This window comes from Acomys russatus, chromosome 15 (genome assembly GCF_903995435.1).
Source record: "Acomys russatus chromosome 15, mAcoRus1.1, whole genome shotgun sequence".
Lineage (NCBI taxonomy): Eukaryota > Metazoa > Chordata > Mammalia > Rodentia > Muridae > Acomys > Acomys russatus.
Genome location: NC_067151.1, coordinates 23,476,441 through 23,495,183, shown reverse-complemented (window position 1 = coordinate 23,495,183; position 18,743 = coordinate 23,476,441). Strand labels below are relative to the sequence as shown.

The window sequence follows — 18,743 nt, the reverse complement described above, 5'->3', positions numbered from 1 at the left end:
CGATGATATCTTGGACATGAGGATATGCATCAAGACACCCTCGAGAAACCATCCTAGGAAACAGGCTTGGTGAGGCAGAGGCAGGTGAATCTCTGTGAGTTTAAGGTCAGCCTGGTCTACAAAATGAGTCTATGATAGGCAGGGATGTCATACAGAGAAACCCTGTCTCTAAAATCCTGAGAGATAGACAGACAGACAGACAGACAGACAGAAAGATAGATAGACAGATAGACAGACAGATAGATAGATAATCCTAGGCCGTGAGAAAAGATAACATAAAAGATGAGTCCTGTGAGGAGAATATGAAAAATCACACATTCTGATACAGTGGTCCAAGTTAAAATAAAATCAAAAACAAGAAAATTAATGAAATGTGGTCAGAACACTTACTCTATCTGTGAATGAGAAGATTACATAGTATTTCTCAGGGCTTATATAAGTATACAAATGGACATCTTGAAGCACCATTGGCTATAAGGTTTATTTCTAATAGGAAGGCTGGTGTTTGCATGAGGCCTGCAATGAACAAGTTTGAGGATGATACCATGATTCTACTGTGTAGGAGGACTGAAGCAGGGACATAGACCTACCTTTCTGATAATGGTGACATGGTGGGCAGGAAAAGCTCATCCACGTGAAATAGGGGATCATGAGTCATTTAAGTACACCTGTGACTTGATATGATTCCAGCCAGACTCTTGGTACTGTTTTTAATTTTCTTGTGAAGATTTCTCATGAATTTTACAATTTATTTTCTTAGTCCATTAGCTATGTTATTTAAAGAAGCTATTTATCTTTGTACTTACTCACTTATCTATGGTAATTTCTTGAGATGCAATTTTCATGTATACCAGGCAAAGCTGGAGGACATTCATGTAATGTGGTGCTACACCAACAGAAATAAATAATAAAACACCTAAAATATAGCAGTATTCAACTATATTTTTTTTAAAAAAAGTTTTATGCTGTTTTGCAAATAATTTGCAAAGACTCAGTTAAAGAGCTGGTTAGCTGGCTCTCTCTCCATCTCCCTTGCCTTCCCTCAATCTTCCCCCTTCTTTTATCTCTTTTATTGTTTGTTTTTTATCTATCATGGGCCTATCTAATAATAAGTATAAAATTATAATAATTAGTGTAAATAAATAATAGTATCACTGATAATCTTTTGAAATTAGAAAATAATTGAAATATCTACATATTGTGTGAAAAAGTTACTTAAGTTTAAGGCTAAAGAAATATGATTTGCTTTAATTTAAAGATAGTATCATATTTCATATTAGATAGTTTAAGTACTTGCAATCAAAACACAATTTCTATATCACTACATTTGATTCTAAAATTGTTTACTGCAACCTGACTTTCACTTTCTTTATCCTGCACCTTGGACTGCTGAGTACTGACAGCTGTAGACCCTTAATAATTTTGTATTTCACTTCATACGTCTTAGACACATTATTGTTTAAAGTTTCTGCGTTATTAGACTAAAGATACCATTTAATTTATCCATTAAAATTAAGCCCCCAAATATAATGATTTATTTAGAATAAGTGGTATGTTTGTGCTCTACTCGCTTTCAACATAGTAACAAAAACATGATCACTAATTCCAAGGTTTAAAGGTATAATGTGAGAAACTTAGGCATAAAAATTAACAAAAAATCTTTATTTTTATTTAATTGTGGTCTATTTCGCACACTACCAAATCAGACCTCCTTTTAAAAAAAACTCAACACTGTGGAGGATAACATATCATCAAACATGGAAAATTCTCATGTTAAAAGAAAAAAAATACAGGTGTTGGTAGTGCACACCTTTAGTTCCAGCACTTGGGAGGCAGAGACAGTCAGATATCTGAGTTCAAAGCCAACGTGGTCTACAAAGTGAGTTCCAGGATAGCAGGGCTACACAGAGAAACCGTGTCTCAAAAAACCAAAGTAATAACAATATTAATAACAGCAACAACTATAATAATAAAATAAATTAACTGAATACTGAGACTATGCCAAAATAGGATATGTTAAATTTCTACATAACTTGTTTTTCAATTTATGTGCTAAGACATGCCATCATAAGTGGTCTGAAGCGTTAACATATTCAATCTCTTTATTCCATACATACATACTTGTTTAAATTCTAGACAATTTCCTAAAGCTTTTCCTTAAATTATAATGTTTTTGCTCTTTTTCTAGCCGTCTTATATCTATCACAAATCATGGTGTGAAGGAAAAGAAAGAGGCCTCAAGAAACTCAAAGTTTGCTTTTTTAAAATTCTAAAGAAAGAAATCTAAGAAGTAAACCACAGCGACAGAAAAAAAGGAGAGAAATAAAATAAGGTGGTCTCAAAGCTTCTCTGAACAGCTAAACCTTTTTTACTTCCTTGCTAGACTCAGCTAGATAATAGCGTTTTGTGAGGAAAAAAAAAGCAACATCAAGGGCCTAGAAAGTGAGACTCAGTAAAATCACAGATGGCATCTGCATATGTCTGGAGTTTGTAGAGCTTTGGATGTGAACTGCTTCTCCCTCCCTCAGGAGCAAACACTAGTGATCCAGCCAGAGCATTTCCTACAGAGCTGGGGTGCTTTCTTCTCTGTCCTCTGGAAGATAGAGGAACTGGTCACTGTCTTCTCTCTCTAGCACATTTTTAAATACTTAACATTTAAAATGTTTTCTTTCTCCTCTTTTCAATCTGCCACTTGCTGATTTTTTTAAAAGTCTCTTCAGATGTGATGATTTTCATCATGTCCATTTTTTAATTGTAAGTTTCCTTTAAACATTAATAAAATTTGTGAAAATTCTCTAATAGGGTCTCAAAGACATGTAAAGTTCATTTTATTTCTCTTTTATTATAGTCTGCATTTAAGGTGACATTTTCAATTCTGTGTTTCTATAACGTATACTAAATCAACAGTATATTCTGTTTTGTCAATAGGGAGATACAAAGATTAAATTTTTGATAGACTAAACCTATAGAGAGCTGCAATATATTATATATATATTTTTAAAAACCTCCTAAGGTTTTAATCCCAGCACTCGGGAGGCAGAGGAGGTGGATCACTGTGAGCTCGAGGCCAGCCTGGTCTACAAAGTGAATCCAGGACAGCCAGGGCTACACAGAGAAACCCTATCTCGAAAAACCAAAAAAAAACAAAAAAAACAAAAAAAAAAACAAAAACCAACCTCCTTACTACATCATCTTTTCTATGTACTTCAGTAGATAATAAGGTTTACTGGTGAGTTTTCCTATGTTATCAGAACAATGACTTGCTAAGAAATTTTAGTATAATTTCATAGTCCATTTATTTCATTTGTTCCAATAGCAGAAGATTTAGAATACAAGCAGAATAATCATCAGTAGAGAGTGAAAGCTTTCAAAGTGTAGAGTTGTAGTGAATTGGGCAAACCTTGGGATACTTCCAATATCTTGTAACCTGGACATAATACAAAGAGATATTTGGGGCACTGATTTTATATATAGATCCTCATCTTGAGAAAAATTTAAACAAAAATTAAGCAAATTACGAGTGGAGAGTGGGATATGACTTTCTCACGTACTCTGGTGCCTCACATTTGACCATACCCCCTGGAGGGGGAGACCTGGTGGCACTCAGAGAAAGGACAGCAGGTTACCAAGAAGAGACTTGATACCCTATGAGCATATACAGGGGGAGGTAATCCCCCTCAGGAACAGTCATAGGGGAGGGGAATAAGGGGAAAAGAGGAGGGAGGGAAGAATGGGAGGACATATGGGATGGGATAACCATTGAGATGTAACAGGAATAAATTAATAAAAAAAATTAAAAATAAATAAATAAATAATGTTTATGGAACTGATAGGAATTTGGTGAATAACTACAAAATCAATAATAACAATAAATAATATTTTATAGGATAGTGTATTTAAAAACATTAATAAGCCAGGGGTGGTTGCACAGGCCTTTAATCCCAGCACTCAAGGAGGCAGAGGCAGGTGGATCACTGTGAGTTTCAGACCAACTTGGTCCACAAAACAAGGCAAGGGCAATCAAGGCTACACAGAGAAACCCTGTCTCAAAAACAAACAATCAAAAAACCAAAACCAAAACAAACAAAAACAAAAACAAAAAACAAAATAACCTTACAAATCTGCTGTTATAAAAATAGGTACTATCTAATTTTCAGTCCACATTTATTTATTAGTCTTGTTTTTGTTTGAAAAAAAAACTATCTCTTTAATAATTTCATGATTAAATGTAAATTATATAAGATCTCTGAAATTACTTTAGTTTTTTTAATGTAAAATGTTATATTGGATTTTGGAAGAGGTAAATTCGGACAGACTTATCTTCTACCCTTTCGTATGATTAAACACATGTAAAATATACCTTAATAGGAGCCAATTGCTGTTTTGTAATATCACATTTTATGACCACTATTTTTACTGGAAAGACTGAAAAAAATCATAACAAATAGATAAATACTTACATTCATCTTGAACATAACTATTTCATGTATAAGTTATAACATGTATAAATTTACAAGCAATAAATCTCAAAGGTGTACTGTGACTTCCGTATTCATTTCAGGCCACATTTCTAAGCCAAATTTTCTAGGCTTAAGATGCACAGCAGCTGACAGACTATCACATTAACTCTCACATTTATGGACTGTCTCCCACAACCCTTCCTTTGAATGACAGCATAAAAAGTCTATCAAGCCTATACCATCAAGATGTCTTTGTTATATCTACTTAACCTACTAATGTCACATTTGACTTGTGACCTTATGACCTGTGTGTGTACTTTACAAAGCAACCCCGTTCAATCTGTTTAGAGATGAGAAAAAGAATCAGGTTCCTCTATTTCTTCATCCACCAATATTTAAAGTTTAAAATAGAAAACACATCTGTAATTGATTTCCTTTACTATACATTACTTCTGTACATAGATTTTTTTCCCCACTCCAAACTACAAAACTTATTTGAAAACGGTAACAAAACTATAAAAATGAGTTGTGGTACAAGAAACAGTTTACTTGAGTCTCTAAGTTAAAGGCCTACTTGAGCTATACTTCAAGGAGCTTTGTAAAAAAACAAGCAAACACAATTTTTGTAGACTCTATTTTAGCATCAAGGCCTGATGACACATGCCTATCATTTGAACATGAGGTGACTTAGATGGGAGAACTGTGAGTTAGACACCAGACTAAGCTATGAAGGAATACTTTGTCTCATAAATGTGGTGTTGTAGAATAGAATAGTATCTTATTTTCATCCCAAATACAGCCATTGACATATACGTGAAACTTAAAATAGTCATTGGTACACTAAAGTAAACTTTCTGGCATGTAAAAAACATGTAACATTTAAGTACACAACACAAAAGGTATGATGACAATCTAATATACTAATTGGGCAAATATCAGCATTAAAAGGGAAAAATGCTACACCAACTACATTTTTTTCTATCACTGATAAACTAACATTCTTGTTGCAACACATTAACACTGAAAATAGTAATGCAGTTTGCCTACATTGTCATAGTTAATTTGCTGTTGTTATTCTTGAGCATTGTGAACTGCTGTTTTTTTTTTTTTTAAGACAACTTAAATTACAAATGGACAGGCTAAAACTGATCGCATCACCTCTGTTTCTTAGTGGATGCAGATGAGAGGAGATGATCAAATGCATTCCTCTGTCAAGCATGAGTCCAGTCAGCTCTACCTTTGACAACTGAGGGAAGTAATTTATAATGAAATTTAATAAAGTACAGTTCTTCTGTGTGAATGTACAATGTGTGTGTCCAGTGTTTCCCTGTGAGTGTGTAAATGTACAATGTGTGTGTCCAGTGTTTCCCTGTGAGTGTGTAAATGTGGATTTGTCCATATAACTTAATTGTAAAGATTGAACAAAGACATACATGTATGATCATTTGCGAAGTCAATGACTTAAAGTTACAGTTATTAATTTTGAATGGCACTCCATTTTTGACACAAAAAAACATCAAAATCCCTGCCATTAATATCTCTTCACAGAGTTTGAAAATGTATTACTGAAATAAAGCGTAAGGTAAATGCACCACTATGTAACACGTAATGTACATAGGTATGTTTTGTAATGGGTCAATTCTAGAATAAGAGCTAAAACTCCACATTTAGCTATAATTCTTCTTGCTCAGTTTTTTTCCATCCATAACATTCAGAGAGTTAATGCTTTCAATTGTCTACGTTCTCTCCACCTGAATTGACCTAGATTGTCTTTTGCAGTGACCAGGGAGTGGTAGGGTGCCTCAAACTTCAAGTGCTTTTTATTCTGTATGTAGCACTAGCATGATTCATATCATGCTGTCTTTAGTTTTTAATTAATTAATATTTATGCATTTATTTTTCCATACGACTATTTTGTTACACTGGAGACTGCACCTGTCATATAGTTTTGCAAATTTTAGGTAACTATTTGGCCACTGAGTTTTATACTGCACCCTCTTTTAATTTCTGTTTCAAGACAGTGTCTTTCCAAGTCACCCAGGCTGGGGCTGAACACTCTCTATAAAGCCTAGATTGTTGCTGAATGTCCTGCCTCAGGATATTTAGTAGATTATAGGTCATGCCCAGTTTTATGAAATGATTTAATCTTAAACAATCAATATAACAATCTTACACCAGTTTTAAGCTACATTATCAAATTTGCTTTAACTCCACAAAAAGGGAGTTTAAAAGACACACTCAGGCAAGAAGAGTCTAGGACACTGCGTATTGAATATTGTTTAATGATATTTATAGGAAAATCAATTTGCATATTCCAGGATTATCTACAAGATATTTATAGCTTAAGGTATTCATATGTTGATTCAGAAATCCTCAGTATGATGAAGCAGGAAAAATAATTCCATATGTAGGCGTTTCTTTTCATTGAATAATTCTATTTATGTTTTAATTGATAATCTTCTTTTGTTAGACTCTTATGACAGACAAAGGCTTAAATGGGTTTATTTCCAATGTGCAAAACAAGAAAGAGGGTAGAAATGATCTGTAATATAAAATGAGGTATACAAAAATGTTAATATGTTAAAATTGAAAGTGTGTAGGAAATAAATTTCCCTTGGTTACACAGAATCTCACAGCAAGTGAAATATTATGTAAAAGAGTGGCTAACTTTATCTGTTCCCTTCTCTGTATATTCTTAAATGACAACATTTTATCTAACCATGTACATATGCTCAAAAGCATGATTATAAATGGCTTGAATAAGTAGCTCTCATACCGAAGTTAAGTAAAGAAATAGACTAAATCTAGAAGAATGTGTCTTATCACTTGCTTTGTAGAAAAATGAAAGATGGAGGACAACATATTAAGTACTCATAAACAAGATGCTGGAGGGAAGCCTCACAGACAAGGTAAGAAATTGGAATAATTAAAACCCTAAGAGTCAAGAGTTATGAATCATTGTTACATATCCTCAGGGTGTAATATGTTATGAGAACAAATCAAAACTCAGAGAGTATGGAAAGATACATCATAATTTAAGTACTGCAATTAAGTAGAATAAGTCCAAATTCTAATGTCCTCTAAAATCCCTACATACACAATCTAGATAAGGGATTAAACTAATTTTGTTCTCAAAGAGCAGAACTTGTGTTTGTGACCAGATATGTGAATGAGTAAAGGATGATAGCATCCTATGAAATCCACATGCTTAAAACATAACCCTTCTTTACTGTTCATAAGTAGTTTAATAAATGACATTCATTGCTTGGTAACAGATATGTATATGCCAAAAGAGTAATTGCACCAAGGGAAAAAATTAAAGAAAAGAAGCAAATTTTAGCAACATTTGTAATTGCTGGTAAGACCATTCTCAGAATAAATGGTTTGGGTAAAACATTCATAATATTATCAAAATAAAACTGCTTGAATTTAAAGCCATAATTTAATGACATTTTAAATAATACCGAGTTATAAGGAAGGCAAGTATGTTGATTAAAGCAGCTATAAGAGATTTTTCGCAAAGGGGCTAGAGCTTTCTTCAACAGATATTACTTTGACATCATGCAAATGTAAAGACATTTGATGACATGAGGTTGGCTATGGAGAACCATGATGCCTGAGTAAGAAACTACCAGCAGTGACAGATGTGCACTTATTAAATAAAACACTGTGCTTCACAGCTGCCGCTCAGAAGATTTTCATAACTTTCAATCCTCTTAGTTGAGATTCACCGGAAGCAAGAAACGAAAGAACAGAGTAGTGACCAGTTTTCTCATGTCCCTAGAGTTATAGGGAGGCCCCAGGCACCTGCTGTCTTCAGCTAAGTGCATTAATGATGGAATAGATTAATGTGTTCCACAGATGCTGACTATAACAGAGGTCAGTGAACGTCAAATTTTAACAGTAGCCACAGAGAGATAGAGATAAGATTTACACCTGAGTGTGTCCAGTAATCTGTTTGCTGTTAAAGCAAGATAGCTATTTGTTTACAGATGTCTTCATAATGTTTAAGTCAGGGAAGTTAGTAGAAAAAAAAAAAGACACTAGTAGGGTGAGCTGACAACTGGTATATGTCACAAAGGGATCAATTGAAAATTTAAGTAAATTTGGCTCATGGATCTGGGTGTGAAGAAACAAGAACAAGAGATCAACAATAACAACCCTCGCAGAAACATTTGGCTAATAAGCAGCAGAGTTTGATGGAAAATACAAAAATGTATTTTTCAGGAAAGAATATCATAAAAGGCTTTCACTCAATTACTGATGGGTTGTAACTATATGACAAAAATGTCTTTTTAAAGCCTTTAATAGAATAGTTAATTTATAGATTTAACATCAGATGCACTGCTATACTTATGGCATTAGAGGAACAAAGACAGCCCAGAGGTAACACCTCACCTGAGGGTGGAGGAGGATACAATAATACCAGTAAGAAAATTCGTCTTATTTTGAATTCTATATATGCTCTCAATACACTGTTGGGTTCAGCAAATTATGAAGACTCACAGAAGGCACACTGCGATAGTGAAGACATTGGGAAAGACGTTACTAAACAAAGCACGTTTCTCGCTTCCCATCACCTCATGGCTTGAAGTGCTCCGGAAGAGATGCCAAAAGGATCTTTTTATGAAAATCAACTTTATTAAGAAGAGATCTAGGTGAACTGTAAACGTAATCTAAATGCAATGCTTTAAATTTTATTTTTATTTTTTGTTGTGGTCTGAGTGAGCTCCAAAATTTTTAAAAGAACTCACAAACTGATAAAAACAGAGTTGGATATGTGACTTTTTTTTCCCCGTGAAAACATTAGTCTAGGTGCTTCTAAAGTGAGGGGCCTATGGACTGCAATAGGTTTCACTAAGTGGTTCTTTCTAAACACATTGTTATCAACCTATTTGTCACCAGCCCTTTGGAGTCAGCAGACTCTTTCACAAGGGTTGCTTAAAATCACCAGAAAACACAGATATTTTCATTATGATTCATAACAATAAGAAACTAGCAAAGAGAAAAATTTTATGTTTGGGGTTCACCACAACATGAGGAATTGTATTGAATGAAGGGTCCTACTATCTAAACTGATATATCTAAGCATCTTTATGAGTTTAAGGAGTTTTTCAGACAATTACATCAGTGAAGTTTACTTGCTTCATTCAATATGTTGAATATGTCAAAAATATCTATATCACAAATTATGGAAAGAAATTAAGGAAAGAACATATTTTAAAGAAAACAATAAAATCATCAGAAGCATTTCCTTGTGCATCCTTATTCATTTATTAATGCCTTGCTTCTGCTGTCTAAGTTGAATCACACTGATTCACTGACAAAAATCTTCAGGGAAAATATAGCTCTAAAACATATGCAAGAGTCCTTTCAAATATATCTTAGCATTGTTCTAATTATTTGGGTTTTTGTTAATTATGTAAGCAACATATTTATCGATTGCATTCCTCAAGCTACCTTTTTAACTCTGTGTGCTTGTGTGTGTGTGTGAGTGTGTGTGTGTGTATGTGCACACAGTAACACACTCTTGAGGGTTTAATTTGTGGGGTGCATGTGTAGGTTCATATACAGAGCAGTGCAGTCTGACATTGTATCTTCCTCAATCACTTTAAATACCTTTTTAAAGATTATTCCTCATTTTACTTTCTTTTATTTTATTACGTATTAACTTTTCTGGTACAGGTTATCTCCTTGACCCTGAAACTCACTAGTTCAGCTAAATTGGCTGGTCAGTGAGCCCAGGGGCATAGTTGTCCCAGCCTCATCCTTGTCAGGGTTATGTCCATGCCTGCTTTTATTTGGGCTCTGAGAACCAGTACTCAGGCTGTCCTGCTTGCAAGGCAATCACTTTACCCACCAGTCCATCTCCTCATCTCTGTGGTTAAATTATTTCTGTTTCTCATTTTCTGAGACAAGCCAGATTGTTTCAAGTAATGCATTGTGTCATTTCAAGGATGAAATTGCCTTAAATAAGATGTCTATAATTAAAAACATATCTTAAGAATCCTTATGATAAAAGTTCAATGTCATTTCTAATCTCTGTAGAATGTTTCATCTCATTTTAAATTGGTTTTTAAATTGGTGGAAGCAATTATTAATTTTAGTTAAAGGTTAACTTTCTGTTTTCAGATTTTTATTATCTAATGATATGCAAGGTAAAGCTAACCTAATGTGAAAAGGTTCAGGCAAATCTAGGTAAATGTGTATTTTCACAATATACAGTTTTGCTACAGGTATGGAGCCTGTAGCTCTGTTATGGAAGTAGTAAAACACAGGTCAGGCAATGCTTGTGACTAAGGAAACATTGGTCGATGTGATCAACTTGGTGCCTATTCCATTTGAGGAAACAGATCATGCAGAACTTGACAATATTTTTCTATGTGTTAAGAAAGAATGTGTGACTTTTTCAGATGGCCACTTCAAAGTGAACTTCATTTTCACTGTATATAAGTACCATGTTTCTTTGTCTTCCTTCAAAAGTTTATATAGGATTTAAAAACTATAAAACTACCAGTCATAGTGTACTCAGAAGTTACTGGCAGACAATGATCTAATTTATACTTTTACTCATCTTGCTCTTTTCTCGTCATGATTATATACATTACAGTGGTTACCTCACTAGACATTTTTTGAAACATTAAAAAAATTACTAAATATGTAACTACTTTCCTGCTTATCAAATGTACATTACACCATTATAAAATTAAATGCATAGTTAACAAAAGTAAAACAACAGCCTCAATAATTATCTAAACATTCTGATTAAAAGCAAGTAACTAGTGTCAATTTTTAGCTTTTTTTAATCACATGAGAGATGTGGTTTTTAATTTAAAAGATGAGAGTATTTCCATTCCTGACAATAAATGACACCGTATTAAAACCTCCCACCGTATGACAGGGGGTGGTCAGGAACAGCTCGGGTGTATAGGAGGTACTAATAAACTAACTGTATAATTGACTGTGTCAGGGTCAAAATGTAATTTTAGGGATAATTGTCTGAGTCTAATGCATCATAAGTAACTGAAATGCTATTATTTTTAAAATGGAGAAATTTATACATGATTTAAATTTCAAAATGAATTAAGTATCTTGTAAATGTAATTGGCTTTTTTTTTTTTTTTTTTTTTTTTTTTTTTTTTTTTTTGCTTATTCTCTACTTGGACTACATTTCAATCAAAACACTAAGGATTTTGAACAGTGTTAGTAGGCTAAAATGGATAGTGAAAAATATAGACTGTGATTCGATAACTAATTTGATCCGAGAGACATGCTAAATAAGCAAACAAATATACATTTACCTGGTACAATAATAGATTTATTATTTGATTATGTTAATATATATGCTAAAGAAATCAATGGTCCCTGAAGTAAGGCTTCTAAGTGAGAATAATAGATTTTTATGAAATTAAAAATTTTGCACTAATTTGTGGCAGTGCTGTTAGTACCTGACAAAATATCCTTAGAGGAAATATTACTTTTCACCCAAAAGTATAAACTTTGATTCCTTAGAATCATATGTTCTTTGATTTTTCCTCACAATGTGGAAACATTATTAATATTTTGGACAAATTTTATTTTTAAGAACAAATAAAGTTTCAAATCTATAATTACACTTGAGAAGAACTCCATTAGGAACCTCCTTTATACAATCTGGTTTTTGCTCTTTGAATAAACTAGCATGAGAATATTTAACTTTGGATCTTATACTCTCAATAATTACTTATGCTCTTTGTATAGCATAAATAAAAAGAAGACTATTGAATATCATGAAAGGCATAATTAGCAGGGTCTGAAATACTACAGTAGTTATCCCATGAAGTAAGTGGTGTTCCTATGTAACTTGAGAATCTGAAGCCAATCTTTCATAAAACACAACATGTTCACTACTGTGAACATTGGGAGTCTGATGGGAGGCTTTGTGGAACATTGCTCTTTCTTTTTGTCTGATATTAAAAGCCATGGCCTCATGTATTTATGTGGTTTTTGCCTAGTTTTAGGGTTTAAATGTGTGTGTGTGTGTATGTGTGTGTGTGTGTATGCAGTGTTCAGTTTGCTTGTGTTTTCTTAATCCTTCCCATTTTACCAGCACAAATAGAAATTATTCATCTTCAATATTTCTCATTCATTGTTTCTAGCTTATGTTAAAATGAACATTTTTTTCTTGATACCAGAAGATAAAAGAATATATAAAGTGCAATAGAGTTTTCAAGATTTTGACTGGGCTGCCATGAGTTTCATCTATATCAATTATTATTAATGTGGTTTAACCAAGATTGAATTATAAATAGTATTTATCCATTAAATAAAAGGAAATGATGTCATGGCACAGGTATTAAATGGGATCATTTCATTACCAAGATCCTCATAGGAAACCTATCATAGAACCTCCAAGCATTTTTCATGTTCATAATGACTGTATAAGATAATCCACTTAGAAAATACAATGTCAGTGTTTAACTGAGGGCCATGTTGTCTGTACTCTCAATACTACAAGATCATTGATGCTTCTTCCACATAGTACCTCTAGCTTGGATTATGTACTTGAGTCCTGACCAATGTTAAACCACTGATATCTGTAGTGAAAACTCAACATGAGGTCTACACTACTTTCTAAATTTGGTCTGATGTTTGTAACATCACTACAACAAAAATACCAAGCAGTGTCATTAGAAACCATGAGACTAGGGCCAGAGACAAAGTTCAGGAGTACAGTGCTTGCCTGGCATGCAGAAGCCCCCCAACCTCGATCCCCACAATCCCTCTCATTCCCAAAAGGAGTCCACTGATAAATTCAAGACACAGGATCCTCTACCTTTGATTAGCACCTCACCGAAATCAAGTGGGGAAGGCTGCCACACTCTAGGGAAATAAAGAACATCTGAAGATATTTCCCGTATAAAGCCAACCAGGTGTTTTATGTCAATAGAGCCCGAACAACAGAGCCCATCTTCAGGCTAACTTCAGGTTTCCATGCTAGATTACTGCCTACCCTAAAACGAATTTTCATAAAAGATTCTAAGAACTCAAACTGTCTTCAGCAGTAAGAATGTGGAACTTCACTTCCTACAGGGAAATAATTTGATGTAGGATTTTGTACGATACTTACTCAAATATGGTGGTTTGTAAGGCGCTCGTGTATTAGACAGCAATCCGTCCAGCTCCTTCCTCTCCAGAGTGCCATGCAGGGCCTTCTCTTTGCCGAAAGTGGAGAAGGACCGTTCTGCGCCAGGCTGGGCTTCCGGAGGTTCAAAGACTTCGGTATCTGGAACAGAGTCCATGCCAGGGACATGAAGGTTGCTGCGGTAATCTGCAGCCTGGCGTCCATCCGAAGGGACAAAAGAAGGCATCCAGCATCTGTCAGAGTGGCCCAGCGCTTTACATTCCTCGGTACAGTTGGAGAACAGATCCATACCTGAAAGAATGAAAATGGTTGAAAGGAAAAGGGAAAAGACAAGAAACACCATGTAGTGACCATGTAGTGAACATGGTCAGTTTTACAGTTGGGGAAAAACCTACAGGTAATGTCGTGATCAGTGAAGACATTTCACCAAATACATTTCTTCTTAATCTGATAGAAACCAAAAGCCTCTTAATAATATTTCCCTTGTGATTTAAAACTGGATAATGGATCTGCGAGTGACAAAGATGAGAATCAGTGGCAAAGAAATCTCAGAGACAGTTCCTTAACTCTGAATACTGATGGGGAAAAAAAAAAAAAAAAAAAAAAAAAAAAAAAAAAAAAAACATTGCTCTATCAACTTCTTAAAGGCTGAGGAAATAGTGAATAGAAAATGAATCCCCTGACGCTATTAACAGTATTCAGCTGTGTTCACAGACAGGCGCCTAGCATATCTGTCCTCTGAGAGGCTTCACCCAGCAGCAGCAGATAGAAACAGATGCTGAGACTCACAGCCAAATATTGGATGGAACACTGTGGAAAACTCGGGGAAAGGATAGAAGGATCTGCAGGAGATAGGAGTTCCTCAAGAAGACTGAAAAAGCCAACAAGGGCCCAGAGTGGCTTGTGAAGACTGAAGCACCAACCAAGTACCATGCATGGGCTGGGCCTGGGACCCCTACACAGATGTAGCAGATGGGCAGCACAGGCTTCATGGAACTCCATTAGTAAGGGGAGCAGGGCTTGGGAACGAGGCTGTCTCTGACATGGACTCTGTTGCCAGCTTTTTGATCGCCTCCTCCTGATGGGACTGACTTGACAGGCCACAAAGGAAAAAGACACTCTCAGTCCTGATATGACTTATTGAGCTGGGATAGGTGAGTATTGGGGGGCCTCCCATTTCTGAGGAATAGGGGAGAGGGAAGGGAGGAAGAGAGGAAGAGGGACGGAGGGTGGGAGAGAGGGAGGTGTCCATGATCCCAATGTAAAGTGAATAAGTAAGTAAATTAATAAAAAAAATAACATTTGAAAAATATTTCATGGGGCTGGTAATATAGAGAGGTCCCAGCCACAGAGGGTTCTTAATCCACACTCCTTAACAATGTGTGGGGTATTGTCTCTAGAAACACAGAGAGGATCTGCCAAGTACTGACAACAGTTAGACTACAGACTTTAGGTCTCAAATGGAAGGTTAACATCAACAAAATTTTTATCTCAAGTTGATAAAGAGCCAATGGCAAAAATTCTGAACATTCTGTGAGTAGGAAAAGTATGGTTCTTAGTTTCCTGGGAAATTAGTTTCTAAAAATATCTGTGATTGGAACTCCGGCAATCTATATGCCTATAAATTCCTTATTATTTATCACCTTGCACAAATCCAAAACAAATGACTATAATTAGTGTAGCTGAGGTAACCAAATGCAGTGGGAATCAGTTAGAAATAATATCAATTTTCCTTAATGCTCATCTCTACGTAAATAGTTGTCCTAGTCAACAATAAGTTGACTTATGTAGCAAGATGGAAAATGTCCCCATGACTTTACCACCCTCTTGGACACAGAAGACTGTTAAATTTTACCTGATTATGGCCAAGAAAGTCCATCTAGTGGAGTATGTATGTGTGTGTGTGTGTGTGTGTGTGTGTGTGTGTGTGTGTGTGTGTGTTCATTTGTCTTCAGATATGTATATGTGTGCAGATTTGCATGTAACTATCTGTGTATGCATGTGGAAGTAAAAGGTGCAATTCCTCCGACATCACCCACTATTTTCTGTTTGATTTGGGTTTGCATTTTCGGAGAGGGGCGGTGTAGATGGGGTCTGTCACTGACCTGGACCTTGCCAAGTCAGCTGTGCTGACAGGCCAGTGATCCCTAGGGTTCTGCTTGTCTGCACCTCCTTAGCTCTGACACTGCAGTGGGTACCATCACATCCACACCCAGCTATTTGAACTTGGAAGCTTGAACTCTAATCCTCAGGTCAAAGTCAAACACTTGCCTGACACTAGCCCAAGAAGTTCTGAGAGCTGCGGAATAATATCTAATGTTCATCTGTTTCATTTGCTCTGACTGTTGGGAGAGGGATTTGCCATATAGCTCAGGCTGACTTAGAACTTGCTAAGTAGTCTAGGATAGCTTGGAGCTCTTAATTGCCCTGCCTCAGTCTACCAATTGCTGAGGTTACAGTATGCTGCCACTATGTCCAGCCTGATACTCATTTGGTGGATAGCACAAAGTGGAAAAGAATGTGAATAAGAGCATGATTCCAATGCATTTCTTAGTATGCATGTACATTTATTGAATATTTAAATATGGATAAAATTTTCTAGTGTTTTAAAATTATATCCATTTTCTTATTTGTGCACATGCATGTGTGTGTCTGTGTGTGTGTGTGTGTGTGTGTGTGTGTGTGTGTGTGAGAGAGAGAGAGAGAGAGAGAGAGAGAGAGAGAGAGAGAGAGAGAGAGAGAATGTGTGCATGAGTTTCTGCCTACCAGGGCAGTGTGGAGGCCAGGTCAGAGAACAACTTGCATGGGTGGTTTCACTTCTTGCACCATGTGATCAGTAGAGATGAAAATCAGGTTTTTCTGCAAGGCCCTTTCCCCACTGAGCCATCTGGCAAGTATAATTTTGATTAATTTCAAATAACTAAAGCATGCTTAATTTATAAAAAATCTTTCAAATGCATTGCAAAATGAGAATTTAAAAACTGACATAGAAAGTTATTTAGTGGGTACACTTCACTCTTAATTTCAGAAATATTTAGAATTCTTCCATCTCTCTAAGCAAGTTTTAGTGTTTCAATGGATGTACTGTGCTACACATTGATTTACATGAAGGTGTACTTGAAAATGTTTACACAGGTTAATAAATATTTCAAAAAATGAAACCTGTAGAATTTCTATAATCTTTTAGAATTAAAAGTATTAACTACATTTTTTAGGAAACGGCATCAAGTTAATTACCATCTATTACTATCACTAAATAATGACTTTTCTCTTTAAACAAATCAACATGTAATGCTAAGTCCATGTTTGATAATAACATTGTCATTCCAAAGCCTGAACATGAATTACTGTTGGATAATCTTTTAAGGAGTTTAAATACTGAAACCAGGATCACAAAATTTGACTGGAAACAGAATGAAAACCCTGGAGATGTTTCACTACACTCTATACACATTGTATTTCTGCAAAAAGATATGCATGTTAAAGGAAAAAGCGAATATCCCTGATTTACTTTCATTTGGTGCTCAAGCAGCATCCCAGTCACAAGGTTTATATTTGGGTCCACTTATGGTTAAATATTGTCTATTTTATATACTTGTACAAGTAAAAGGTTCTTCTGTATCACAGACGTCACCTTAAGAGAAAAATAATTATGTATAATTATTTTAAATATAAATCCGATGCCTTTTGTACATGCCTGACAAGAATCAAGGGGCTCATAGGGGCTCACAGAGCATGAAACTCATGGGCCCTATATGGGTCTGAGCTATGTCCTCTGCAAATATGTCATTGTTGTTAGCTTGGTGTCCTTATGGGACTCCTGACAGTGGGAGTGGTTGTACCTCAGATGTTTTTGCCTGCACCTTCCACCTACTCGGTTGCCTTAATATGAGACTTTGCACACAGTCTTACTGTATCTCCTTAGGCCCTATTGGGTGGATATTCCTAGGAGTCCTGTTGTTTGTTTGTTTGTTTTTGTTTTTTGTTGTTTTGTTTTTGTTTTTTTTTTTTAAGGGAAACAGGAGGAATAGATAGAGGAGAAAGGAGGTAGGGAGAGGAACTGGAAGGAGTGACGGAGAGAGGGAAAACTGTGCCTGGATGTAATGTAAGACAGAAGAGTAAAAGTTTAAAAAAGCATGATAATTTGAAGAATTGATGGATGTTTAAGCTCACAATGTTAATATAGAATTGCTCTACTGAATCAAAGAAAGATGAGCACTAGTGCAAATTGTTCTAATTAATAACATTCTGCATATGATTGATGCACATCATTTTAAATGGATAAATACATCCAAACATATGAAAAGCCAGGCATTCATTTTTAAGTATTCATATACAAGTATTTATTATCATTCAGATTACTATCACCACACTAATAAGCCAATATATCAGTGATAAGCTATTTATTAATGATACCAGAAGGTATTTGCTAGAAATTACTTTTATGTGTAATTATATATTAAATCTACATGTTTTTATCTTGCAAATGGGTGATTCTTTTCTATATCTCCATATTAGTAGAAATTGATTAAAATGTCCTTAGATTATGTAAACTATTATATGGACTGAGAATATATTAAAATGTATACACAGCATGTTATTGACAAAATTAAAGAACATTGAGAGGTTGGTAAAAACAATGTCACTCAACAAGAGAGAAAACTGTTAATCAATGTTTTAAATAAATGTATGAAACTATCGAATGGACTTTCCTTGGTGATATTATACATGGTTATATATGCTATATATGATATATGGATATGGATTGGAAAGTGAGGACTATAATAGGGCATGAATATTTCACCAGTTCTATCAATAAAATGAGTGGATCTATTTCTCATGAGAAAAAAAAAAATCAGATATAGAAATGAAAATGAAAACCACAGCCTAATCAATAAACTTCAAATAAGGAGCAGAGAAATTAATAGAAACTAGACATTTTTTTTTCATTTGTCACTTAGATAAATAGTTTGAGAATGAAATAAATGTATCCCATTAAGGGTCCTCACACCGGGAGCTGTTAGATGACTCACAATGTTCTCTTATCATTTATCCTTGGGCACATTGGCTGTGTAGCTTTAATTACCAAATACAAAGAACGTTGTTTAACTTTTTGTGAAAATGTGACCATCTCACATATACCGATGCCAATTCCAGTA

The 18,743-nt window shown here is 34.9% G+C and overlaps 1 protein-coding gene across 3 annotated transcripts in view; it reads right to left on the bottom strand.

Annotated features, from left to right (window-relative positions):
- Pcdh10 (protocadherin 10) overlaps positions 1-18,743 on the bottom strand; it is a 56,965-nt gene that overhangs the window by 28,382 nt on the left and 9,840 nt on the right. For 2 of the 3 annotated variants that reach the window (XM_051157108.1, XM_051157110.1), the window contains exon 4: positions 13,570-13,875. In XM_051157108.1, the coding sequence (XP_051013065.1) occupies positions 13,570-13,875 (306 nt within the window). Of the gene's footprint in view, positions 1-6,646; positions 7,003-13,569; positions 13,876-18,743 lie in introns of those variants that run through there. The other variant, XM_051157109.1, reaches the window with a different exon arrangement.